The sequence below is a fragment of the Bos javanicus genome, chromosome 26 (assembly GCF_032452875.1).
Source record: "Bos javanicus breed banteng chromosome 26, ARS-OSU_banteng_1.0, whole genome shotgun sequence".
Lineage (NCBI taxonomy): Eukaryota > Metazoa > Chordata > Mammalia > Artiodactyla > Bovidae > Bos > Bos javanicus.
In genome coordinates, this window is record NC_083893.1 from 22,078,714 (window position 1) to 22,105,953 (window position 27,240).

At 36.0% G+C, this 27,240-nt stretch overlaps 1 protein-coding gene across 12 annotated transcripts in view; it reads left to right on the forward strand.

Annotated features, from left to right (window-relative positions):
• BTRC (beta-transducin repeat containing E3 ubiquitin protein ligase) overlaps positions 1-27,240 on the forward strand; it is a 175,726-nt gene that overhangs the window by 60,582 nt on the left and 87,904 nt on the right. The window contains exon 3 of one of the 12 annotated variants that reach the window (XM_061403194.1): positions 15,280-15,341. The exons of 10 other annotated variants lie outside the window; for them this stretch is intronic. In XM_061403194.1, coding sequence (XP_061259178.1) covers positions 15,318-15,341 — 24 coding nt within the window. In that variant the 5' untranslated portion in view covers positions 15,280-15,317. Of the gene's footprint in view, positions 1-15,279; positions 15,342-27,240 lie in introns of those variants that run through there. One more of the 12 variants, XM_061403196.1, reaches the window with a different exon arrangement.

The following is a 27,240-nucleotide window of genomic DNA, read 5'->3' on the forward strand; positions in this document are numbered from 1 at the left end:
TAGCTGAGTAATTCGGATCCTTTATTTTCTTTAGACATTAAAGAAGAAGAGAAATTCTGACAATAATAATTTAGGTAGATTTATATGACCTTAGAATGTTTTTGGTGTTACGTATAGCTAGTAATTTTAAGGAATTTTTGAACTTGAACCATGTAATATTTTAATATTAATCTAGTGTCCATTATTTGAAATCTAGTGTCCAAAGGTTGAAATTGTTGAGAGTTGACTTCAAGAGAGATAATGTAATGTGTTTTACTGTTTAAGAGTACTTAATGATGTCAGGGAACTATATTCAATATCCTATGAGAAGCCATATTGGAAAAGAATATATATATATATATGCATGCGTGCATAACTGAGTCACTTTGATGTATAGCAGAAATTAACACAACATTGTAAATCAATTATTCTTTAGTAAAGTTAAAAAGAAAAATACTTGAAGTCTACTAAATCTTACCATCTATTATGTGAAGTGTTAACATGGAAGAATGCTAGGGAAGTTAAGCATTATTCAGAGTATAGGTATATATACATATGGAAGATTTATTTTACATTTGAGGTTTTAGAGGAATATGGATTATCACACTGAATGTAAATGAGCACACAAATTTTTTTTACAAAACACTACCATAGGAAAATTACCCCATGTCAAAAATGCTCACTTATCAAATCATAACTGATGCCCCCCATTATATACAAATCATCTCAGTAGTGTGCAATTTTTGTTTAATAAAAAGTTCAGTTCCTTTTGAACACTCCCAAAGACATTCTGTGGTATCATCACCCTGATACCAAAACCACACAGAGTATCAAAAAAGAAAATTACAGGCCAGTATCTTTGATGACCATAGACACGAAAATTCTCAACAGAATATTAGGAAGCCAAATCCAACAATGCATAAAACCACAACCAAGTTGGATTCATCCGAGGGTCATAAGGATGGTTCAGCATACACTGATCAATCAGTGGGTACACCACATCAACAAAAGAAAGGATAGAAACCACATGATCATCTCAATAGACACAGAAAAATTTGCCTTTGATAAATCACATCCATTTAGGTAAAAACTCTAATGAAAATTGGTGTAGAGAGAACATGTCTCAACATAATAAAAGCCATTTATGACAAATCGACAGCCAGTATTTGAGTGAATGGTGAAAAGCTGAAAATATCGCTAATTATTAGAGAAATGCAAATCAAACTAAAATGAGGTACCACCTCACATTTAATGGCCACCATTAAAATATTTACAAATGACAAATGCCAAAGAGGGAATGTTCTTACACTGTTGGTGGGATTGTAAATTGGTACAGCCACTATGGAAAACAGTATGAGGGTCCTCAAAAAACCAAAAATAGAATTGTCATGTGATCTAGCCATCCCACCCTTGGGCATATACCCAGACAAAACTATTATTCAAAAAGATACACGTACCCCTTTGTTCATAGCAGCACTGTTTATAATTGCCAAGTGTGGAAATAACCTAAATGTCCATTGACAGATGAATTGTAAGAAGATGTGGTATATAAGAATATATATATATATATATATATATATATATATATGTATTTATACACACACTGGAAGGTTACTCAACCATCACAAAGAATGAAATAATGCCATATACAACAACATGAATGGACCTATAGATTATCATACTAAGCAAAGTAAGTCAGAAAGAGAAAGAGAAATACCATATGATATCACTTATATGTAAAATTAAAATATAATACAAATCAACGTATCTGTGAAGCAAAACATATTCATAGGTATAGAGAACAGGCTTGTGGTTGCCAGGAAGTGTAGGTAGGGGAGGGAAGGAATGGGAGTTTGAGATTAGCAGAGGCAAACTACAGATATGGGTGAATAAATAAGAAGGTTCTACTGTATAGCACAAGTAACTATATTCAGTATCTTGTGACAAATCATAATGAAAAAGAATATGAAAAATAATATATATATGCATAACTGAGTCACTTTGCTGTACAGAAGAAATTAATACAACATTCTAAATCAACTACAATAAGATTTTGTTTTCAGTGCATATGTTGACATATGACCTATGTTTATCCTAGCTATACCCTTTACATAAGGAATTTGCATATAGTGACAAATCAAAAATGTTTTTGTTTGGTGGGGGGGGAACCCTACATTTTTGTCTGCTAATAAAACTAATTGTTTGTAGTAGAATATATAAATTATTTGGTAAATATGTAAACAAAAAAGTATTACTCATATTCCTGCGATAATCATAAATCAACATGCTAGTTCCTTCAGTCTAGAATGACTTATCCATTCATGCATGCATACACACACACACATAGACATGCCCAGACAAATATAATTTTGTTTTAAAATATATTTATTATTACCACTTTATTATAAATTATAAAAGTAAAAATTTAATAATTATAAAAAATATAGAGAAATAGAAAAAGAAAGGATCTATTTTAAATGTCCTCTCAGATATTACTATTTTACTGATACTGTTACTTTCTGATTTTCAGCTCTGTTCTATGCTTTATTAAATTCTATGTTTGTCACCTGGTCATATCAATTTTTATCCCTCTTTGCTGCTGCTGCTGCTGCTAAGTCGCTTCAGTCGTGTCCGACTCTGTGCGACCCCATAGACAGCAGCCCACCAGGCTCCCCCATCTCTGGGATTCTCCAGGCAAGAACACTGGAGTGGGCTGCCATTTCCTTCTCCAATGCATGAAAGTGAAAAGTGAAAGTGAAGTCGCTCAATCGTGTCCGACTCCTAGCGACCCCATGGACTGCAGCCCACCAGGCTCCTCCATCCATGGGACTTTTCAGGCAAGAGTTCTGGAGTGGGGTACCATTGCCTTCTCCGTTATCCCTCTTTACCCCATATAATTTTTAGCCATTTCAAATTCTTAGTTCTCCAGCAGTATTGTGTCATGCTCTGTGTCTTGGCATATCCTTTCTCTACCTGGAGAATGCTACTACTGAAAACACCTATCATCCCTTTCCCCTTGCCTCCCACTTTTATCTAACCTGGCTAATTCCTAAATTCCACAGTTCTGCTTAAGTTGTTTCACCTCTAGAATAAAGGCCCTTACTGATCTTTTTACCCCTCCCCACTCCCTTAACCTAGTCAGAGCATATGTACCAAGGACATGCAATAGATACCTCTGTCATAAACACTGATATGCTATTGTAATTGTTCAGTTTCTTGAGAGTACAACTATGTTTTGTTTATTTTTACATTTCCAGTGTCAAGCACAGTATCAAGTGCTTGGCACTTGAAATGTAAAAGATTAACTAACATTGATAGGATGGGAAAGAGAAAGCCTTGAATTGCTCAGAGTACCTGTACATACATACACACGAGTTTTCTATATTCAAAAAGAAGTTATGATAATTAAACAGTCATTCCAAAGACTACATATTTACACAGAATAAAGGAAAATTTGTTGAATCTGATTTATGGGCAGGCCTCAGATTTTATACATTTGACTTTTACATGACTCACACTATGATGATCCCTTCTGAATTAGATTTTGTATACTGAATTTGGACTCTTGTTGATGGACAAAAATGCACATTTCAGGCTATTAAATACTGGCACTGCCAGCCAGCTGAGCTCAGTTTCAGTGATGTCAGCATCTTTATCTTCACAGCAGTGTGGGTTTGTACAATTGTTTGGCTATTTTATTGCATTTTACCCTTATTCTATACCAGAATAGACACAGGGAAAATTAAAATGATAGTTAGGGATTAACAATAGTTTACAGAAAGGATAGAAATCATTAGAGATAATACTGAAAGTGACCCTTTAGTCTTGATTAGGAACAAATTAAAGTGTATGTGCAAACTGTTGGATATTTATTATACTATATATTATTGAAGCTCATTTATTTAAAAGAAAGTACAATTATGAATTTTAAAACATTTTAGCTGACCTTGAAATTCATTGTTCACCTTCTTATATATATATATATATAACTCAGAAAAGTTATAGATGACCTGAATTTGGTGTATTTTACTTTATGCTAGAAAGTCTATCTTGGGAAGAATGACACCATTAGGACTGATTTGTCTTTCAAGATGCTTACTTGATTGTTTTTAATATTCTGTTTCAAGTTTGTTTTAATATTCTGTTTCAAGAATAATGGATTCTTCCATTGCTAAGTATTTTGACATGTTTGTGATGCAGGTAATGTTCATTTACAGGCTAATGCACAGCATTGTCTAGTATTTGCATGTGTGCATGCTCAGTTACTCAGTCGTGTCCGACTCTTTGAGACCCCCATGGACTGTAGCCTGTCAGGCTCCTCTGTCTGTGGAATTATCCAGGCAAGAATACTGGAGTGGGTTGCCATTTCCTACTCCAGGGATCTAATCCAGATCATCTTATTGTGAGATGATCAGATTTCCTTAAAAAAATTTTTTTTTCCTGATGCATCTGAAAAATTAAACTTTTCATTCCACCAAAAGGGCTTATTGCTTTTATGTTGAATAATGTTGGATTTTACCTAATTGCCCTGACTTCAACATGACCCCATGGCACAAGGGAGAATATAGGTACCCAAGGAGACCTGGGGTCACCCCAATATAAGTAACACAGACTGGAAAAATCAAGTTGATGAAAACTTTTTTTTGTTTTAATTTCATAGAGTTTTGTTTTTCAAATGTAAGTATACAAAGAATTGTCCAAGGATAAACATTAAAATGCTTTATATGTAGTCTCTGGGCACATGGATTTAAAGCAAATGGGATTTGTGGAGTTTTCTGTACCTTCAAATATTTCTATTGAAAGTGAAGTTGTTCAGTTGTGTCCGACTCTTTGCGACCTCATGAACTATAGCCTACCAGTCTCCTCTGTCCTTTAGCCAAAAAAAAAAGTGATAACTTTTTTTTAAGTTGAACCTTAATTCACTCATTGTAAGTAGTATATGTCACATAAATCTGTACCAAAGTGAAAGATATATGTAGAATACCCTACTAAGAAATATTTTTCTTTCCAGCCTTCTAACAGTGTTTGAGGTAGATATTTACATTTGCCTTTTCCTAAAGTGGAAACTAGGGTGTATCAAGGTTAGTGACCTCAGTTCAGTCACTCAGTCGTGTCCGACTCTTTGCAGCCCCATGAATTGCAGCACACCAGGTCTCCCTGTCCATCACCAACTCCCGGAGTTCACCCAGACTCATGTCCATCGAGTCAGTGGTGCCATCCAGCCATCTCATCCTCTGTCGTCCCCTTCTCCTCCTGCCCGCAGTCCCTCCCAACATCAGAGTCTTTTCCAATGAGTCAACTCTTCGCATGTTAGTGACCTAGTTCACCTGAATATTAGGTTTGTTTTTTGCTTTTTATTTTTAATTTTTAAAAATTAATGTATTTTAATTGGAGTCTAATTACTTCACAATATTGTGGTGGTTTTTGCCGTACGTTGACATGAATCAGCCATGGGTGTACACATGTCCCCCCATCCTGAACCCCAGTACGACTTCCCTCCCCACCCCATCCCTCTGGGTTGTCCCAGAGTACCAGCTTTGAGTGCCCTGCTTCATGCATCAAACTTGCACTGGTCATCTGTTGTATATATGGTAATATATATGTTTCAATGCTGTTCTTTCAAATCATCCCACCCTTACCTTTTTCTGCGTGGTCCAAAAGTCTGTTCTTTACATCTGTGTCTCTTTTGCTGTCTTACATATAGGGTCATTGTTACTGTCTTTCTAAATTCCATATATATGCGTTAATATACTGTATTGGTGTTTTTCTTTCTGACTTAATTCACTCTGTATAATAGTCTCCTGTTTTATGGTGTTGTAAACAGTGCTGCAGTGAACATTGGGGTACATGTGTCTCTTTCAGTTCTGTTTCTTTGGTCTGTGTGCCCAGCAGTGGGATTGCAAGGTCATATGGCAGTTCTATTTCCAGTTTTTTGAGGAATCTCCATACTGTTCTCCATAGTAGCTGTACTAGTTTGCATTTCTGCCAACAGTATAAGAGGGTTCCCTTTTCTCCACACCCTCTCTAGCATTTATTGTTTGTAGACTTTTTGATGGCAGCCATTCTGACTGGTGTGAGATGGTACCTCATCATGGTTTTGATTTGCATTTCTCTGATAATGAGTGATGCTGAGCATCTTTTCATGTATTTGTTAGCCATAGGTATGTCTTCTTTGGAGAAATGTCCATTTAGTTCTTTGGCCCACTTTTTGATTGGGTCATTTATTTTTCTGGTATTGAGCTGCATGAGCTGCTTGTATATGTTGGAGATTAATTCTTTGTCAGTTGTTTCATTTGATTATTTTCTCCTGTTCTGAAGGCTGCCTTTTCACCTTGCTTATAGTTTCCTTCATTGTGAAAAAGCTTTTAAGTTTAATTAGGTCCCATGTGTTTATTTTTGTTTTTATTTCCATTACTCTGGGAGGTGGGTCATAGAGAATCTTGCTGTGATTTATGTCAGGGAGTGTTCTGCCTATGTTTTCTTCTAAGAGTTTTATAGTTTTTGGTCTTACATTTAGCTCTTTAATCCATTTTGAGTTTATTTTTGTGTCTGGTGTTAGAAAGTGTTCATTTCATTCTTCTAGTTGGTAGTTGACCATTTTCCTAGCACCACTTGTTAAAGAGATTGTCTTTTCTCCATTGTATATTTTTGCCTCCTTTGTCAAAGATAAGGTGTCCGTAAGTGCATGAATTTTATCTCTGGGCTCTCTATTTTGTTCCATTGATCTATATTTCTGTGTTTGTGCCAGTACCATACTGTCTGGATGACTGTTGCTTTGTAGTATAGTCTGAAGTCAGAAAGGTTGATTCCTCCAGTTCCATTCTTCTTTCTCAAGATTGCTTTGGCTATTTGAGGTTTTTTGTGTTTCCATACAAATTGTGAAATTATTTGTTCTAGTTCTCTGAAAATTACTGTTGGTAGCTTGATAGAGATTGTGTTGAATTTATAGATTGCTTTGGGTAGTATACTCGTTTTCACTATATTGATTCTTCCAATCCATAAACATGGTATATTTCTCCATCTGTTTGTGTCATCTTTGATTTCTTTCATCAGTGTTCTATAGTTTTCTATATGTAGGTCTTTTGTTTCTTTAAGTAAATTTACTCCTAAGTGTTTTATTCTTTTTGTTGCAAAGGTGAATGGTTCAATTTCTCTTTCTGTTTTTTTCATTGTTAGTGTATAGGAATGCAAGGGATTTCTGTGTATTAATTTTATATCCTGCAACTTTACTATATTCATTGATTAGCTCTACTGATTTTCTGGTGGTGTCTTTAGGGTTTTCTGTGTAGAGGATCATGTCATCAAATTGATGAAAACTTCTACAGGTGATGGGAGCCTTTATGGAGGTACTGTCCTTACCAGAGAAATTCTTCCTGTGGGCAGTTAAGGTTCACCTGTATCCTCTGGAGAGGTACATATTACTTTCTTTATATTCCAAGATTACTTTCTTGTTCCTGCAATCTTTGTGCTGAGTAGAGGCCAAAGTACCATAGGAGTTCTTTATATGTTATTTAGGAATCATTGTTGGTGGTTTTGTGACTGCACAGCCATTTGTACCTTCTTTTACCATTGTGCTTTTTTTATGTGGTAGTGTTTTATTGTCTTGCTGTCCTTCCCTGTGTTAATTTCTAGGTTTGCTATTTTGTGTAGACTGTCAGGATATGGAATCTTGGTAGATAGGCATCATTTAAGAAACTCTTTTCTTTGTCATTTTGTGTTGGCCTCATTGGGGGAAAAAAAGACCAATCTCTTGACTATTTAGCTGCTCAGGCCTCTAAGAATTGCAGTGCTTTCTTCATGGGCGGTGACACCCATGAGTTCTGTTTTTCCTAAGAATGATGTTCAGTAGCTGTGAGCTTTTCTATATTCTCTGGCCCAGTCCTCTGGAAACCAAGTCTATATTCTGAAATAGTTATTTGGGCCTAGGATGTTGTAGATCATCAAGAAATGGGATTTTGCATTGTACCTTCCCCAGCTGGGTTATCTGTCACTTGCCTTTGAACATTCTCAGGTGTACCATTCAAATTCTCAAGACCTTTCTTGCAAATCTAGTATGTGTGGCTTGGTATGAATTAAATTGGAATTCTGTATGCAGTAAAATTGGCATAAAAAAGAGTAAATTTATTTTTATATGTGATCCTTTAGCAAAAAGTTCATGTTTTAGCCTGATTTGGTCTAATTTTTGTGGATGTTGGAAATCATAAACAGAAGGAGTAGAGGGATAACTACTCTTCTCATGTTTCATATACACAAATATACATTTCAGTATTTTAAACTAGTTTATACAAAGCTTTTGCATATGAACATGAGAAATTTTATATTGGAAAGAAAGCACATGATTAGTTTTACTAAAATATAGTTGCTATTGTTTACTCCAGTTTCTGTCCTTTGCATGAGCTGTGTTTAGGGAGCCTGTTTCTTTACTGGTAATAAAACACAAGGGAAATTTCTGGTATAAATTAGTATATTTCCTCTAGACTTTTACATTGTCAGGTCATTAATTTTTTTAAGCATTTTAGTTGCAGAATAGTGTAGTCCTTTGGGGAGAATTGGTAAAATGAGGATAAAATGGGTACAGGATTCCAACAGCTTGAAAATAACACAGTATTTGACCAATATCTCTTTTGTATTCCCCATTCTGGTTCTATTCCAGGAGTCTTGGAAATGTGCCTATGGACTATTTACAGTGAGATTATAAAACTGAATCATGATTTTGGTGAATAGAAGCCAGAGCATGTGGCTCCAGCACCCCAGCTGGCAGTAAGCTCTCCCTAGGTTTATGAATGTAGTTAGATGGCCCCCAACTGTTTACAAGACAGCAGAGGTGAGATCTTTGATTGACAAGTCAGAAATGCATTAGATCATTCTCTCTGCCAGTCTCTGGTTCATGCTGTTAAAAATGTCAGCCTCCAAGTTTGAATGGCAGCCTGAGGGCCTTAGAAGCTTTTTGTTTTCTGAGATGGAAACACAAATTGGATGTGTGCCTGAGCGCTTCATCCTGGGCTGTAATTTCATCTTTTAGCTAAGAACCACAAGGTACATGAGCAAAGCACCCTGTAAACAATAATACTGTGGAAAAAAAAATAAACAAGGTCGTGTTTCTGGTACGTTGATCCGATGGTGTCCTGACCTCTATCACGTTGAACATCTCCACTCTGATTGCTGTTCCCTTTGGCATTACAATGAGAGAAAGAGAGACTGACATAGGAGGAAAAGATTTAAAGTTGCAGTGTCGTTGCACATTCCTTGTATTGGCTATGAAATATTGAACTGTCAGAATGTGACACTTGGTTTTTTAAGCAACCTTTCTTGTTTGAGGTGTTTGCAGTTCATTCCTTTATCCCCCATTTGTCTGTTTTCATTGATAGGGTTGGAAGTAGTTGCCTTAAATGCATGAAAAGGGACAATGTTAAAGAGAAGTGGTGCTGATGGAGCCAACAAATAAACTTAACACTAGAACATAAATGCAGGCTGTGAGGTGTGGACAAAGGAGACTAGAGTTGGGTTAGTTAACTAATTTGGAGGTTTATGGAATGTACTAAGTTCTAAGGAGGAATCAGCTTAGGTCCTGGTTCTGTTTTTGTGGAGGCAGGAAGTTTGGAAGGTAGTAGTGTAAAGATAAGAAATGGAGTGACATAGCTTGTTAGGCTGATAGCCCACTGTATGGCAGTACTGCTGGTCAAATAAAAATTAACCCAGCTATGTTATTTATTGCTCTGTTTATCCAAAGTTTTTGTTCATTAATGGAAGCCTTAAACTTTTGGGAAGAAGAAAATACTTTTCTTTTTTTTTAAGTGCAGAATTCATGAATGGATAATATGGAAGAGCCCATTACATTTGTATTAGAATAAGTTAGTGGCACATGAAAAGAAAATTTTCGTTGAAAAAGCCAAACCATAGATTTCTTGGAAAATATTTTCTATTAATAGAAAGTTTCCTATTGCTATTTAAGTTGCAGTATATCTTAAAATAACATTTTACAGAAACAAGTTTTTTTTTCATTCTACAAAAGCAGCTCTTTTGACAGATACATGATGTGATTTTATCTTAATTTGTTTTGGGGACATAGACCTTACAGGTAAGGTTTTAAGTGAGAATGACCTTTTGAAATTCTTGTGGAATATGAAAAAGTAGGAGTTTGTGTGGAAAGTACTTGAATTAATTCATTGATGCTTTTAAAGCACAGCCATTTAGCTTAGTCCTCTCCCTATGCAGATGTGAAAGGCAGGAGCTATTCTCTATCATGAATACATAGTGAAATGCTCTGGCAAAATGGTGGCAATCATTCCTGACATTTCTTAATTCCCTGCTTTGAGGTCATGCTTAAAAGAGAGGAGATAATATTTGTAAAATAATGTCCTGCTCCCTTGTACCCAAAATTATGTCTTCACAAGGTACAGGGCAGAGAGAGCAAGACAAAAGGGAGGGATATTGAGAATTACTTACTGTTGTTTTAAGTATTGTTCTGTATTTTTAAAGCATAAATATTGATGTAGATTTTCATTTAAGCTATGAGAACCCAATATCTTGACTCAATGGAGGATTTTTAAAAAAATCAGTCTTCTAGAAATTGATTTCTCATTGGCTGATTTCCTGAGGATAAGTAAAAACAAACCATTCTTTCCAGTCTTGAAAGAGCAAGAGAAGTGCAAGTGCTTAGCTAAGAAATAAGACTAGAAATATGTACATTATGGCACCTCCTAAATCTTAGCAGAGAGAAAGTACAACAAATTTCTTCTTCCTTCCATGTATTATTATGCAGCAGTCACTATCAAAATGCCTCACAGCCCATGGGCTTTTGTATAGCCATTCCTCCTTAATGATTATCTTTATTACTTAAAGTCCAGGTTTCCCTTATAAGCAAAAATCAGTATATTCATAGAACCATGGAATTTCACTGTTGAAAGTGAGGTCAGGAAACCATCCAGTCACATACAGGACTCCTTTATGAAGTTTTTTTGGCAAAGGGTCATCTAATCTCTGCTTGATCACTGCCATTATTGGCAAGCTGAATTTCTTGAGTCATCTTGCTTTCTTCTTCACTGTTGGTTCTGTTAGAAAATTTTCTCTCAAGGAGTCAAACTTCTTGTTCACCTGCTGATTCTAATTTTACCTTTTGTATAATATAAAGTAATTGTTTTCTTTTTCATGTATTTCTGTGTTTTCTTTTTCATGTATTTCTGTGTTTTTTTTTTCATGTATTTCTGTGTTTTTTTCTTCATGTATTTCTGTGTTTGAGGATAGCTATCATGTTGCTTATGTTTGCTGTTCTCAGAGTGAATATTCCCAGTTCTGATAGCATTTCTTTGGAAAATGCTAATAATCATTCCTGCCATTTTCATAACCCTGTATTTTGATGGGGAGGGTGTTAATCATTCTGATTGTCCCTCCTTGTGAATGCATTCCACCATGACAGTGTCCTCGTAACAGTGTGGCATGCATAACTAGAGACAGCACTGCAAAAATAAGTAATAGTGTAGTATACAGTTTGAACATAATTTGGATTATGTAATTTAATTACTGCAGCCTAAAATTGAATATACTTCTTTGGTGTAGATAATGGAAAAATCTCTAGGAACTTAGCCTGAGTGTGTTTCCTCACCTTTTCTTTGAAGTCAGAAAAGCATATGTAAGCACTTTGACAAATGACATAATGTAGTGGCATATCTGAGTGATACAGGTATTTTAAACCTAGCTCCAGTTCCTGAAGATGGTGAACATCTGCTTAGAGGTATTGTAGAGCTCCACAATGCACTAATTGAATTACTTTTTTCTGGAGTTGCCGACTGCACTAATTGAATTAGAATCCGTGTGTGTGTGTGTGTGTGTGTGTGTGTGTGTGTGTGTGTAGCCAAGATAATTCCAACCTTAACGGAAGAGACTGTGAGATATGACTGATGGTGTGTACTGTGCTGCTATCTAATGGCAATACATGGAACTACTACATGGTCTCCAGGGAAGACAGAATGCAGTCATATGATCTAGCGTGACCTTAGTCTAACCCCATCCAGTTTAGTTCAGAAGGTCCCAGGATGTATTTTTGTAGTTCTTAATCTAAGAAGAAAGGATGTGATTAATTAACCTATTAAGAATTAAGATATATTTGTTAGGCATAAAGTTTGTTTGTTTGTTTGTTTTACAAAATATTATCTCAAATATTCAATTGAATTAAAAGCTAATATAATTGGTGAAACAAATCCAAACGTCCTGAGTCAGTGGGTCATGTTCTTTCTCAGTTTGCCTTTCATGTGACATAAATGTAAAAAAGAATTACCTTTTAAAAATGTCTTAGCATAACAGAGGAGCTTCCCCGGTGGTACAGTGCACAGTAGTAAAGAATCCACCTGCCAATACTAGAGACACAAGAGATGCAGGTTTGATCCCTGGGTCAAGAAGATCCCTGGAGAAGAAAATGGCAATCTGCTCTAGTATTCTTGCCTGGAAAATTCCACAGACAGAGGAGCCTGGTGGGCTGTAGCCCATGGGGTCGCAAAGAGTTGGACACAACTGAAAAACTGAGCACACACAAAGCATTATAGAAAGTAATGAATAGGGCTTGTGTTCTTAAATAAAACTTCTTTACAGTTGTCAGAATACTGAGGTCAGTCAATTTAAGGGTGTTATCAAATTTTACTATATATAATTATGCTTACATAAAATTTTAAAATTATTATAGGAAATATTTTAATTGTAGTTTCAGAGTAAGTTCTCCAAATTTGTGCTGCTTTAGTTAGTTGTTTAAATTTTAACTTTATTATAAATTTGGGCAAGTTTGAAATTCTCAGAAGTGAAATAGGCAATTCTCTTCCTTTTTAAAAACAAAGAACTCATTAATCACAATTTAATTTTTGTAAAACATCATGAAAATATAATTCTTCACAACTATATAAAGCAAATACACGGGGGAGACCTCTGCAAGAATGAACTGTATTTTGATTCAGTGTAACTTGAGGCATCAGTCAGTTCAGTTGCTCAGTTGTGTCCAACTCTTTGCGACCCCATGGACTGCAGCACGCCAGGCTTCCCTGTCCATCACCAACTCCTGGAGCTTGCTCAGATTCATGTCCATTGAGTTGGTGATGCCATCCAACCATCTCATCTTCTGTCGTTCCCTTCTCCTCCTGCCTTCAATCTTTCTCAGCATCAGAATCTTTTTCAGTGAGACAGTTCTTCGCATCACGTGGCCAAAGTATTGGAGTTTCAGTGTCCAGTGAATATTCAGGACTGATTTCTGTTAGGCATTCTAACTTATACAATTTTGCCTCACACAGAAATACATGTTTGATCGCTTGATTTGTAGAGTGTGTATGTGTACCTGTAATGCCACTTCAACAGTGGAAGAGTGCTATTGGATACGTTTCCTATATAAAAGTTTCAATCTCTTATATATGGTCTTCATTATTAAAACAAAAAGTAAGTTTTACTGTTCCAATATTTTGTAGGCTAGTTTGGTTTTATTGTAAGATTGAGCTAAGATTGGAGTAGCTCTAAGACTGAGCTACTTAGGTTTCTGAGCTATACAAATAGCATTAATTAAAATGACTAAAATACATGATAGACACTCTATATCTGCTTTTAAGGGCATTTTACTGAGTTAGAAAATATATTTTGACATCATGTAGATCTAAATCTTTACAAATAACATTGCCACTCACAACTAGCTTTAATTCAGTTTAATTCATGTATTGAATACCTTCTGTGTGCTGGGTACTGTGCAAATTACTGGGCATAAATTAAGATTCAGACCCTGTCCTCAAGGAGCTTATAGTTATTTACTAGACATTCATTGAGAGCTTATGTACCAGGCACTATGCGTATAATTTGTGGGGACTACTGCTGCTTCCCAGGTGGCACTGGTGGTAAAGAACCCATCTCCCAATGCAGGAGACGTACGAGACTGGATTTGATCTCTGAGTCAGGAAGATCCCGTAGAGGAGTGCATGGCATCCCACTCCAGAATTCTTGCCTAGAGAATCATGGACAGAGGAACTTGACTATAGTCCATAGGATTGCAAAGAGTCAGACACAGTCGAAGCGACTTAATGGCATGCACTGCTATGAATAATCATTTGTTTCATGTATTTTTCTCATTCATTGAGCTAGATAAGGTCTGGCTTAGTAGCAGCTCTAAGGAAGCAGTATACCTATTTTCATATCAGATATAGCTCATGTCAGCAAAAATAGACATCTTAAATGATTTTCTCTTCTGCCTTTACACACCTTCCAAGGGAGCAGTGATGTTTTTGATAGCTTTACATGTAGCTTTAAAAAGAGATGGGTAACATTTATAACAGTGCCTCCTGCTGGTAGATCATAGATGTTCAATCCTGTTGTCTCTAGAATTTGTAGTGCTCACTTGTGGTTTGGTTACTTCAGGGCTTCTTCTAAGGCCCTTAAGTGGGAAAGAGTCTGTTGCATACAAGGTATAAAGTGCTTCTTTAAACAGTCTATTTCTAGAACTTAAATTGTCCTGGGACCAGGTCTTGATATAAAAATTCATAGAAGCCTGTTTTTCACAGAGTGTGGTAACTCCTTGCCTAGTGCTGTAGTGTTAAAATTCACATTGGCCAGGTTGTTCTGTAAATTAAACACTGACAGCTACCCTCAGGGGAACAGCCAATGTATTTATGATGATGTGCTGATTACACAAAATACACTGCAAGCAGAAAACAGCTGCAGAGAACAAACCTCTTAAAAAGAATACAATTACAAATAGCACCCTCAGTATTTCTAGTGGTGAGTGTAGAATACAGCATGCTACTGCAGGTTTCTTACTTAGTCTGCCTGAAAACAAAAAATCTGAAGGAGGTAAGTTAAATTATGGTTGGTTGCACACGTGGTGCCAAGATTAGCAGTGAAAAAATTCTGTTTCTGAAGAGCACAGCTATGTGTGTACAAATATAAAGTGAGGAGTAGTTTTACCCACCATCCCCCCATTTTTGTTAGTATGCTTTATTAGTGCTTTTCTTATATGTATTATGGTAGAGCGTGGCCTTGAGGTGATAAGGGTTCTGGACATTTGAAGTCTTCTATACAATGAATTGAGTAGGAGAGTATCAGAATTGTTTTTAAAAAATTCAATAGGAATTTCATGTTAGAGCTTGAATATCAACATTTTGTTTGAAGATGGAGCACTATATTTTCATTGTTATTAACGGTTTTGAAGATGTTTGCCCTTAGAATTGATAAAAGGAGTCATGAGTCTGAATCTATGGTAAGATCTCAGATTTCTTAGATTCTCTTTTTCAAGAATTTGGTGTTTTAATACATTGTAGTAACTGTGCGATTACATATTTTTAGGAGAATCAGTTCTCAAGTATGTCCCCTTTCATCCCTGCATGTTCCCAGTGATGTGCAGACAGGTAAGATTTTTTTAGGAAAAAAATTTGATTTTCCCTGTTTGAGACTCTGTTACAGTTTAGGGTCTGTATCTATAAAATATTTCAATCACTGAGCATGCTAGCTTCTGTTTAAATCAGTAGAAAATATGTTGATCTTCCAAGACATAAATTTACTCAAGCCAGTGGTGAGGTATATAGCAGGAGGATATAGTGATTGGAAACAGTTCACTTCACCCGCCTGAAACTAAGAATCAACTCTTCAGTATATGGATCACTGGTATATAATAATCGACTATTATTGGTCTGTCTGTTGGTCTCTTTTTAAATCAGTTTGGAACCTCCTGGAGTTATTTTCTTGCTCTGCTGACATCAATCCCATGCGGCAGAGGAGTTGTGTATAACCGCTTTGGTTTAATCAATAGAATAATTGATAAACCAGATAAGATTTAAACTGATTATAGCCCCAACAGAATTCCCCAGAGGCCTTGGACTCTCTTAATTTTGACATGTGTGTTGTGTACCCTGAGGATGAAGTGCAGTTTGAATTATCTGTTTTTATTTGCTTAATGACGGGGAGGGTGTTAAAGTCAAATGTTTAATTAACCCAGCAATGGGCTGCGTTGTCACTTACACACAGCTGATTGAGATATCTCATGGAGAATACTGAATAGAAATGATAATGTGGCACTGGGATGGAAGATTGCTTTTTCAATCCATTTGCTGGGTCACTGCTTTGAATGTCTTATTGGATGAAAGGCATTCAGCCTGGAGAAAAAATTCAGCATTTAAGTACATTTTGTTCTCTTCTCCTACTCTAACCCCCCCTGCCCAGAAGTTAACTAAAACAGATATGTTCTAGGTTTAATAAGCCATTCGTGTACTAGTAGGAGACCAGGGTAGTCAGTAGCCTCAAGCTACATAATTTCCCATGGAAACGGAAAAATCCTAGTAGCCTCCAAGGTATTCTAAACGTGAACTCTTTTGTCCCTTACATCCCTTGTCCCTTGCCATTATTGTGGAGTTGTCTTTGGTCACTTGTCTCTTGCCTCTTTCTTCAGTGTTTGCCTCATGTGCAGCTTCCTCTAGGGCCACAGGCAGACCTTTTGCTCCTAAAGAAGCTTATTCTCCAGTACATTTTTTGCCGTTCATGCAGTTGGGTTCTATTTGGTTATATTTCTGATCAAATATTATAGCGAGGTTGTTGAACTATTTAAAGAGATGAAAATGTGAAGCATATAGATTCTTGTTCCCTTTGCTACTGCTATTATAAAACAGTTGGTTCCATGTATGTTTTATCTGTTAAGAAGCAGTTTGCTTTCTGTATGGACTAAAATCTAGGCCAAGAAGGATTCTGATAGTCCACACATCAAAAATGCAGTTCAGGCAATTGGAGTTTTAATGACTTGCTGCCCACAAAAAATTCCTGACTAGCTTTGTAATCAATGTAAAATTCTTTGGAGGCATATTGAGCAAAACTTAAAAAAAATTTTATCATGACTTTCCTTCTTTGTAGTTCTTATGTATCCTCTTTCTATCCCCTGAAGATCTAAGCCAGGAATTTACTAATTTTTTTCTTTGCTTTAGTCATTTGTATTCCAGAGAGCACAATAGGGAGAAGGATACAAGATTGATTTTTGTGTGTGTATGTGTCCTCTTGAAAGCATAGTCTGGGGCATGACTACTTGGCGGTGGGGGGTGGGATTTACTGAGCAACAGAAGCATGCAGCTAGTTTTCAGGCGCAGTTTGGACTTTTGCAGGTCAAGACAGACCAGACGAGTAGCTTATCTTAAGGGACACAAGTAATAGACCAAATATAGAACAGCTATTTCAGGAATCATGTAGGTCATTTAATTATCCATTATGATTGAGTAGCTAATGCTCTTTTGGCAATTACATGACCTCTGTTATTCCTGAAACCTTTCCAGGCCCCCATGGGTCGAATGACCCACCAGTCAGTGCTTGCAGACTATACCACTCAAAAGGAAAAGAGATTCTGGGAGCTACCGGGATTTAGAAATAGCTGTGCTTTCTTTACCAATCACTGCCCAGAATATTCTTTGTATTGCAGTCAGTGATCAGCAGCTGGTTTTGAAGTCTGTTGTTCCTTCCTTGTCTGCAGGAGCACGAGTTACATTGGTTTCCACAAAGGGCAATTGTGGCAAGCAAACTTTAATACCAAAGTTGGCTATGATGGTATTCAGTATACAGAATATGATGGTTTACAGAGTAGTACTGGTTCTGTACTACAAGAACAAGTACTGCAGTATTAAAACTAATGTTTAGTATTTGTCAAATCAATTATTCATTACAAAACTCCGAAGTTCTGGTGATTTTTTCATTCCATAGCTCGACAAAATACCATTGACAATACTAATAACAGATTTAAGAGACCATTGATTAAATTAGCCTGGTCTGAATCGGTTAATCATTATTTATTCAATTAAATAATCGTGCTTCTATGTGAAATCTAAAAAAAAAAAAAAAAGATACAAATGAGCTTATTTGTGAAACAAAAGTAGACTTACTGATATAGAAAGAAACTCATGGTTACCAAAAGGGAAAGGGTGGTGGTGATAAATTGGGAGTTCAGGATCAACAGATACACACTACTATATATAAAATAGATAAATGACAAGGATCTACTGTATATAGCACAGGGAACTATATCTAATACCTTATAATAAACTATATGGAAAATAATCTGAGAATATATATCTATACATTTATATGTGTGTATTTATATATCTATAGCTGTATCTGAAGAACTTTGCTGTACTGTGAGACTAACAACATTGTAAGTCAACTGCTCTTCAATTAAAAAAAATCATGCTTAAGTGATTATCTGATTTTTAAAATTTAGATGCTGATCCAAGACAGAATAATTCTGGAACATTTAGATGAATGTTTCTGACTTTTTTTTTTTTTCCCCCATTCTCTAACATTCCGTAGGCTTAAGAGAAAATAATTTTGTTGGAATAACATATAACCATATCCTTTAAATAGAGAACATTTGCATTGTTATAGGAATAGTTTTCTATTGGAGAAAAAGAAAAATCTTTAAAATTTTGTTAGACATCAAAGAGCATTGTTTAAAACAACAACACTAACAATAACAATTCAACAATATATATATGTGTTTGTCCCTGGGGTAGTAAAATTTGCTATCTTCCCAAATTTATCATGTACTCACTCCAGGTTAATCAGCTTTTTATTTTGTTGTTTGGTAATATTAACAAATAAAAAACTGAGACATGAATTGATGTTTATAACCTTTGACCCTTCAGAAATAGAAGCCTTCTCACTTAAATTTTAAATCCTTTAGACCAATACTGCCTTGGTGTCTGGCTAAAGACCTGTACGAAGGTAGTTGTTGTAAATTATATTAGTTTTTTCCTGTTTAAAAACATTTTTCCTCATTATATATTAATATATGTGTGTGTGTATATATATATTCCTGTAATGGAGATGAGCAGAAAATGAAAAGCAGAATTTACAGTTAAAACAAAAGTTAGAGCTTAAACTCAAGTATCCGAATAAGGAGTATAGTTTGTCTACTTGGCATTTTAAAAGGAAAGCAAGGGCTATAAAGCAAAATGTGATGTTTGATTTCTTATTGGTTAGTTTCTGTTCTTTAAGGCATACCCTTCAGGACCTGTGCTGAACCATGTTATTCACCGTTGGAAACCAAAAATCTATATAAGTCAATGAGTGGAGATGATATTTGTAATTTTAAAGACCTGAACATTCATTCGTATAATTAGTGGAAAAGCCCACAACATAACAAACCCACATAATAATAATTTCTTAATAATAAGGGAAAAAAGAGTGATTAAATAAGGGACAATGCACAATAGAAATATACACCTAAATATAAATCTTAACCTAGCCCATTGTGGTTTCCACAGATTTACTTATTTACTTGGGATGGTTTTATTTTCACTCCAAAATGGATAGACATTTGGGGATATTACAGTTTATCAACTTTAAAGGAGCCCTAAATTTGTTTTACAGTATTGTTGAATTGTAATAAAATGAGAATATACTAAAGCAGGGAAGACATCCAAGGTGATGAAAGTCATTTAGCAGGAAAAAAACTCAGGAACAGGAATGACAGAAATAACTTTGCAGAGAGAGGGATTTTGGCATACATCGTAAGGGTTCTATAGTTCTCAATCCCATTTTGAGAAATCAGAAAGATCTGCGGAATGCAGATGTCCTTGAGTTACAAAAATAACCAGATGTCCTTATTAGTAGAAGCAAATGTTTGCCTCTTAATTCACACAAAAGTATATGCATAGGGTCTCTGGATGAAATGTTGTGTAAATATGGCAGCAAAGAAAATTGTGGCATGAAAGTATCTGTCCTAAACATATAAGCATAAAGGTTCTATCTTGAAAAGGAAAAAAAATTCTTTCAGATTCATGTAGATTTAAAAGTAAGAGAAGTAAATTAAACTGTTTATACTTTTGTTCACCATGATAGGTGGGGTTGTTTTTTATTATTATTATTATTATTATTATATGCCTTTCTATGCCAAATACCCCTGCTGAATTTTTATTCATTTTACTGTACTTGTTTAGCTACTTTGTACCTTTTCATTGTGTTTTAAACAGTAAAAACATATGCATGAAACTCATTTTTTTCTGAACAAATGATAGTCATCTTGGTTGCAGTAGTATATAAATGCACCCTTAGCAAGCCTATTGGGATTTTAAAAATATTAAGCCGCATTGTTAGAAATAGATGTGGTTTGATGACTGCATGTTAAGCAGAATAAAGTATAAAAAAATCACTTGAAAAGGCAAGGTATGAAGTTTTTCTGTTTGTTTTTAAATCAGGCCTTTAGAGTCAAAAAATCCTTTAGAGTTTAAATGGACTATTGCTTCTGATGTGGAGCATATTAACATAATTACAGACTCTTTTATATAGTACTCATAGTTATTGCTAAGTTAACGTTCAAACCTTTGATTAAGAAGTCACAAAGCTGAATGTGTTCAGACAGCTGTGTAATATCTCTCCTGTTCACAAAACAGGACTGTTCTGGTTTTTTTTTTTCCTGTTTCTCATTTATTGATAGAAACCTCTCCTCCTATACTAGCTATTCTTTTAATGGTGAAATATTAAAATGCTGTATTATGATACATTCTGTAACTTGAAAGTTAACAAAAGCAGCTCTGCTCCTTCATCTCCTTGCCTTGTCACTCCCTGGTGCAGTTCTCTCTTCCATCCTTCTTATCAGAGTATCTCAGTGCTTAGTTGAGCTTGTTTATCTTAAAAGAGCAGGAGGCAGGCTTTTAGGGAGTAAAAGCTGCATGTTCCAGTATAACAGGCACCAATGCTGTTTGACTTGAAAAACATTTGATCTCTTACATTAACAGCCCATGTCACTGTAATAGGACTACAGCCGGGCTGTTGTTCAGTTTTCTATTATTTTAGCTTTGAAATAACTGTTAGAACTGCTCCAAAATCTCCGTGTTTAAAATTATATATTGGCTGTCCCTCCAGGACTCGTAAGTAAACAAGGTGATGTGTGTGGCCAGAGGCAACATATTTTGTTAGCTTTGTTTTAAATAAGAACTTTCCCTATCTTAAAGATGGTTTTTGTCTGGTCCCTGATAGTGTGGCATGACTTTGCTTTTGTAAATTTGTGTATCTTTAAACAGATCTTTTTTGGTTTTTAATGTGTGTGCTCAGTAACTATTAATTATGAACTTTAATATTTTTCTCAAATAATGAAGCATTTAGTTTTCTCATGAAGCTTAACTTGAAATAATCCTGCACACTTTCCCTAAGTACAGCAGTTTGTGCAGCAATTGTTGAAAATGGGCAAGCAAGAATTTAAGGGGTATGTTTATTAGACTTAAATATTATATAGTTTTATTTTAAAATATTCAGTTCTTGGTAATTTCTGTGCCAGAGATTGTTTGATGGTTGGAATCAGGTAGCAGTATTTAAAGAACGGAAAATAAAATTTGTAAAATCAGGTGGTTATTCTCTTCCTTTTTAAGAGTACCTTACATTGTAACAGCGATAGAATGGCAGCTTATTGTAGTAGTGGTGGAATGGCCGCAGACAGTTTACTCCTTCCTTTTCTCCTTCCTCTATCTATCTGTTTTCAAGAACCTAGTTTGTTTCCCTGTTCTAATTCATTTCTCATATGATACAGCATTGCCAGGCTACCCGGCCCTTTCTTTGCATTTTACCTAAAATACATATATCAGCCAGCACAAGCATAATTGGTTGAAAGGCAGCCATCTATCTGAGGAGTTCTTCTAAATACTGAATGTGTCATGTGCTTTGACATGACATATCTGTAACATCTGAATACAGAAAGCACTTTTTGCGTTAGCTGTAGGTGTTGAAGCAGTAGTGTGTTTTAAGAATGTGAGCTGTGCAAATTCTAGCTTGTGAGGTAATGACAAGTGTTTGCCTGCATAGACAATATATTTTTCCCCTTGAGGTACCCGCACACCTAGTCTCCCTCAAGCTCATCATCTCTGTCAGGTTAATCAATAGGCACCGTATGGCAGAGGGTCAGTAATCAGTGTCATCGTGCCTTTAAATCGTGTTGAAAATTTGCTTAAAGCCTGGGCCAATTAACATCGAGATGATGAATGGATGGGAAGATGGGAAGAGCCTGACGCTCAGGGGCTTTGTGAGGAGGAGATGCTCAGCTGTTGAGCAGCAGACACCAGCGAATAAAATCAGCCATTCATGTGAGCTCAGTCCACCCACTCTTAATGATAATGTCAATCTAGCAAAATATATACACATTGGAGTTGTCACGAGTTCATAAATCAAAGGAGTTTGTCAAAGGCATTCAGATTAACGAGGCAGCAGCAATAACAAGTCAAATTTGCATAGAGAATTGCTCGAATCTCAGTAAATTATGATCCTGTTTTTCATTTGATTATTTGCTAATGTCTCAAGAGGGAGAATGATTATATTAGCATGCAAAATCTACTCCAGAAGTAGAAATCTGAGGTATAGAAGACCAGCACACGATGACAATTAATCAGTTTCTGCATAGTAGCATAAATGCACAAGGCCCAGAAATGAACTTCTTTTTTATTATTATTTCTCCTTGCCACTGATCCAAATGGTTCAGCTTGACAGAGACTTTATATTGCTTTAACAGTGTTTTGAATTGTGCCTGCAGGCAAGACATAGTTATGCAGCTATAACCAACCTATCCATCTGCCAACCAGATTGGAATTCTCCTATCCAAGGCTTCCATTAACCCCCACTGACAGCTCCAAACAGGATTAAGAATTTGGAAGCATAAAAAAATAGTTGTTCTTTGCAAATATACACAATCCCTTTGCATTTTGAGAAAGGCTGCATCTGTGTTTTATAATTAGTGTTGGACAGTGTAGCAGAGGGGAAAACCTACTTGGTGTCTTTTGGACTTTTGTCACAGGGAGTAAGGTGGTACTAATGGAAGTTCTGTGTTTGGTTGCCCCCGAGAGTGCTTTCCATTCCATCCAGTTCCTAATACTGTGCTTGGATTGGTGTATTACTAGAAAATATCACTTCTGGGAAACTTTAACTGGTGGATCTTGTTGAAGTTGAGCAATATAGGGAGGCTTTGAGGTGGCTGTGGTTTAATAGAATATGTCAAATGATAAACATGCTGGAGAAGCAATGTGCGTGAGAACATGCCAGAGAATATTATCTTATGAGGACACTTGAGGCCCTCCCTAAAACTGATCCTAGAATAGTATTCTTCAACTTCTGAACTTGACCTAAGTTTTCTCCATTGTATCCTAGAAGAATTAATTAAAATTTGTTTTAACACACAGTATACACACTACTCCCCCCACCCCCAGACACACCTTTTTTGTCACCTTTCATTGAATAGTTTGAAAGATTTTTATCCGTGTAACTAACTCACCTTTTAAACTTGCAGAATAATAATTGTTCCTATTTTTGAAAATTGCAGGTCGTATATATTTTTGGAGGTTATAATTAGCTCCAAATCATATAATAAGGTAATGAGAAAAATATGAATCCAATTACTGATTTACAGATCAAGCCCATGTATAATATGATGTTTGCAACTAGCTATAGAAATTGGCCTCAAGATTTTTCTCTTTACATGGGTTGTCATTTTATATAATGATAAACAACTGATTCAAAATCAGAGTTTTAATTCACCACAATTTGCCTGCTTTGCTAAAATGATACAATTTTTCCTGGCTACAGAGACCATTTAATTCTCCCAGTGAAGAGTTGTGGCATAGGTGGAAAACATTACTTCTAGTTTTAGAGCTGGTTATTTTATTTATAGCAGATGTCTTTTCAAACAGGCTTAGGCTGTTGCACCATCCAACCTTGAGCAAGATGCTTACTCAAAGATTATTATGAGTCATTATGAGTGGCTTGACTTTTCATCACTGTGTAAATTAGTTTAGTTTTTTATTTGATTATATAATCAACTCTTAATTATCCATGTCATCAGGAGTTGTGTGTTCGAATAGATAACTGAAAACAGTAAATAAGCCACTTACTAGGTAGTGGAGAATATTGCTCCATCCATAAACCTCTGAAAAGCTAGGAATACTTTACCAACCAAAGAACTTTTCCTTCTTAATGAAGGGTTGGCAAACTTTATTTGTAAAGGACCAGATAATAAACATTTGAGGTTTTGTAGTCCATAGGATCTCTGTCCTGACCACCCACCTCTGCCACTGCAGTGTAAAAGCAGCCACAGATAAATGGTAATAAATGAGGATGGCTTAGTTTCAATAACAGAGAAGGCAGTGGCACCCCACCCCAGAACTCTTGCCTGGAAAATCCCATGGATGGAGGAGTCTGGTAAGCTGCAGTCCATGGGGTCGCTAAGAGTCAGACACGACTGAACGACTTCACTTTGACTTTTCACTTTCATGCATTGGAGAAGGAAAAAGCAACCCACTCCAGTGTTCTTGCCTGGAGAATCCCAGGGACGGGGAGCCTGGTGGGCTGCCGTCTGTGGGGTCGCACAGAGTCAGACACGACTAAAGTGACTTAGCAGCAGCAGCAGCAGCAGCAAGTTTCAATAAAACTTTATTTAGAGCAGGGGCTTACAGTCTCCTCCTGTAAATTATACTGGCATTAAATTGATAGAATGATAAGACTGTAGTTGGCTTTCACTTTGAAGTTTCTCTGCTGTGGAAACCATTTTTAAAGCTATCTGGATGGTGTGGGTATAGGGTTTCAGTTATTTATTAAGACCTTATTATCTGTATATTATGTAATGTGTTGGGAGGTAGAGGGAACCACAAAGACTGTCCAGTAAGCTTTCAGTCTTATTGGGTACTTGAGAGTAGATACAAACATTCATCTATTTAAGTGCCAAACTGTGTGGACCAAATAAAAATGTTAAGAAATTTCCAGTAAGATAAGATGGAATAGTTGTATACTTTCTTAGAGGAGAAGAAGTTGAAACTCATTTTAAGAATGGATAGGACTTGAATTGATTAAGTAATTGTGTTTATAATTCTAGACTAGCGTTAATAAAGATCCTTCTAGCTTGGAAATTTCAAGACCAAATCATGTTTATGAGACTATGAAGAGACTTGCTTAACTAGGGCAGAAAAAAAAAAGTACGTTGAGGGAAATAACTTGATATAATGTAGCAGAAAATTCTGGAAGATCTTGAAAACCAGGCCTAGAACTTTATATTTGATTTCATGGAAACAAAGAGCCACTATACATTTTTGAAGAAAAAATTAGTGGTGATTAAGAAAGATTAATCTGGCAATAGTACTCAATCTAATAAACATTTAAAAACTCATATTATGCTCTCAAGCTTTGTGGGAAAGATTGAAGGCAAAGGAGAAGAGGGTGGCAGAGGATGAGATGGTTAGACTAGCATCACTGACTCAACAGACATGAATCTGAGCAAATTCCGGGAGATAATGAAGGACAGGGGAACCTGACATGCTTCACAGTCCACGGAGTCACTAAGAGTCAGATATGACTTAGCAGCTGAACAACAACTACTGGAAAGTGAAGGGGGAAAAGCAACTGGCCCTGCCCCGAAGAAACCTACACTGCAAGGCTGGGGTGGAAGCTTGTTCATATGGAGATAAAACAGAGAAATAAAACAGTGTTTCCAAATAGAAGTAAAGTGCTAATTTGAGTGCTTTTCTTATTTTGAAGAATGCTAAATAACATGTAAATGGTGCAGGAGACTTTAATGGAAATTGGCCTAATTGTGGATGCTATCTGTACTAAGAAGTTTGGATTTATCCTGTAGATGACAGAGAGTCATAAAAGGTTTTTAGCAGAGGAGTAGTCTTTTTAGAACAATGATTCCGACAGTAGTATATGAAATGGAGCAGATACAGATTTAGGCAAGGAGGCCAGAAGACGATCTCAACAGTAGTAACACTGATAAGAGGTATTGGTGGTCTAGATTAGAGTAAAATGCAAAACTAAGGTTAGATCTATTAAAATACATGACTCAAAGGAAAAATTGAAGACCTAAAATTGGCTTCAATCTATTTAAAGAAAAAAAAAGAAAAGGTGGGGATGGGAGGGATGAGTAAAATTGACTCTGAGGATTTAAGTCTGGGATAGAAAGTTGAGAAGGAAAGAGCTAGCCTAAAATGGGTGAGGATGGTAAAGAGTGCTTTAAATTTGGATATGTTGATTTTGAGACAGTTTTTTTTTAATGTGATTCCTTTTTTCTTTTTTATTCACCTCCGGGTTACTTCTGGAAACATTTTATCCAAAATACATAACATCCCTGAGATCTAACACATGAGCTTTAGTAGTATTTCATTTGACTTTTACCTACCAAGTCTGTTTTACCTACCCTTTCTGTTACTAAGTCTGCTTGTCTGCAGCTGTTATAACTCTAATGCTTCCAGTTTGAAGTTAAATTCAAAGTTGTCAGTGAGGCTTTTATTCTGCCCTTAAAAATTCTAAACTAGTGAATGCTGGGTTAAGGCATAAATATTCAAGTTAATATAAAAGGTAACAAGTTATGTAGTAGAAATATTTTAATGCTAATATTTATACACTATTGTTACTCCAGGACTACACATACATTCTGCAAATAATTTACTATAACGAAATGTTCCATCTGAGTGTTGTGAATGAGTTGTTTTGAGCAGTCAGGTTTTTCTAGTTGGCTCAAGCTTAAGTGGTAAAATACAACTTTTATTTTTATTGAAGGAATTTTTTCCCTCAGTTTATTTTTCATTTATCTGACTTCTGTTTTTCCATTTATTAACATATTTTCTTCTGGATTTCATCTGTTTGGTTAATTTTTATTTTGACATAATTTCAGATGTACAGAAAGTTAAAAGAATAGTAAAAATAAATAAATAAAATCCCCTTATACTCTACATAGATTCTCCATATGTCAACACATTTGCTTGATCTCTGTTTATACATAAAGTGAAGTAAAGTGAAAGTCACTCAGTCGTGTCTGACTCTTTGCGACCCCATGGTCTATACAGTCCATGAAATTTTCCAGGCATACTGGAGTGGGTAACCCCTTCTCCAGTGGATCTTCCCAACCTAGGGATTGAACCCAGGTCTCCCACATTTCAGGCAATCAGTTCAGTTCAGTCGCTCAGTCGTGTCTGACTCTTTGTGACTCCATGAACCTCAGCAAGCCAGGCCTCCCTGTCTATCACCAACTCCCGGAGTCCACCCAAACCCATGTCCATTGTGTTGGTGATGCCATCCATCTCCTCTTCTGTCATCCCCTTCTCCTCCTGCCTTCAATCTTTCCAAACATCAGGATCTTTTCAAATGAGTCAGCTCTCTGCATCAGGTGGCCAAAGTATTGGAGTTTCACCTTCAGCATCAGTCCTTCCAATGAACACCCAGGACTGATCTCCTTTAGGATGGACTGGTTGGATCTCCTTGCAGTCCATTGCAGGCATACACATATATATTAACGGGCTTCCCGATGGCTCA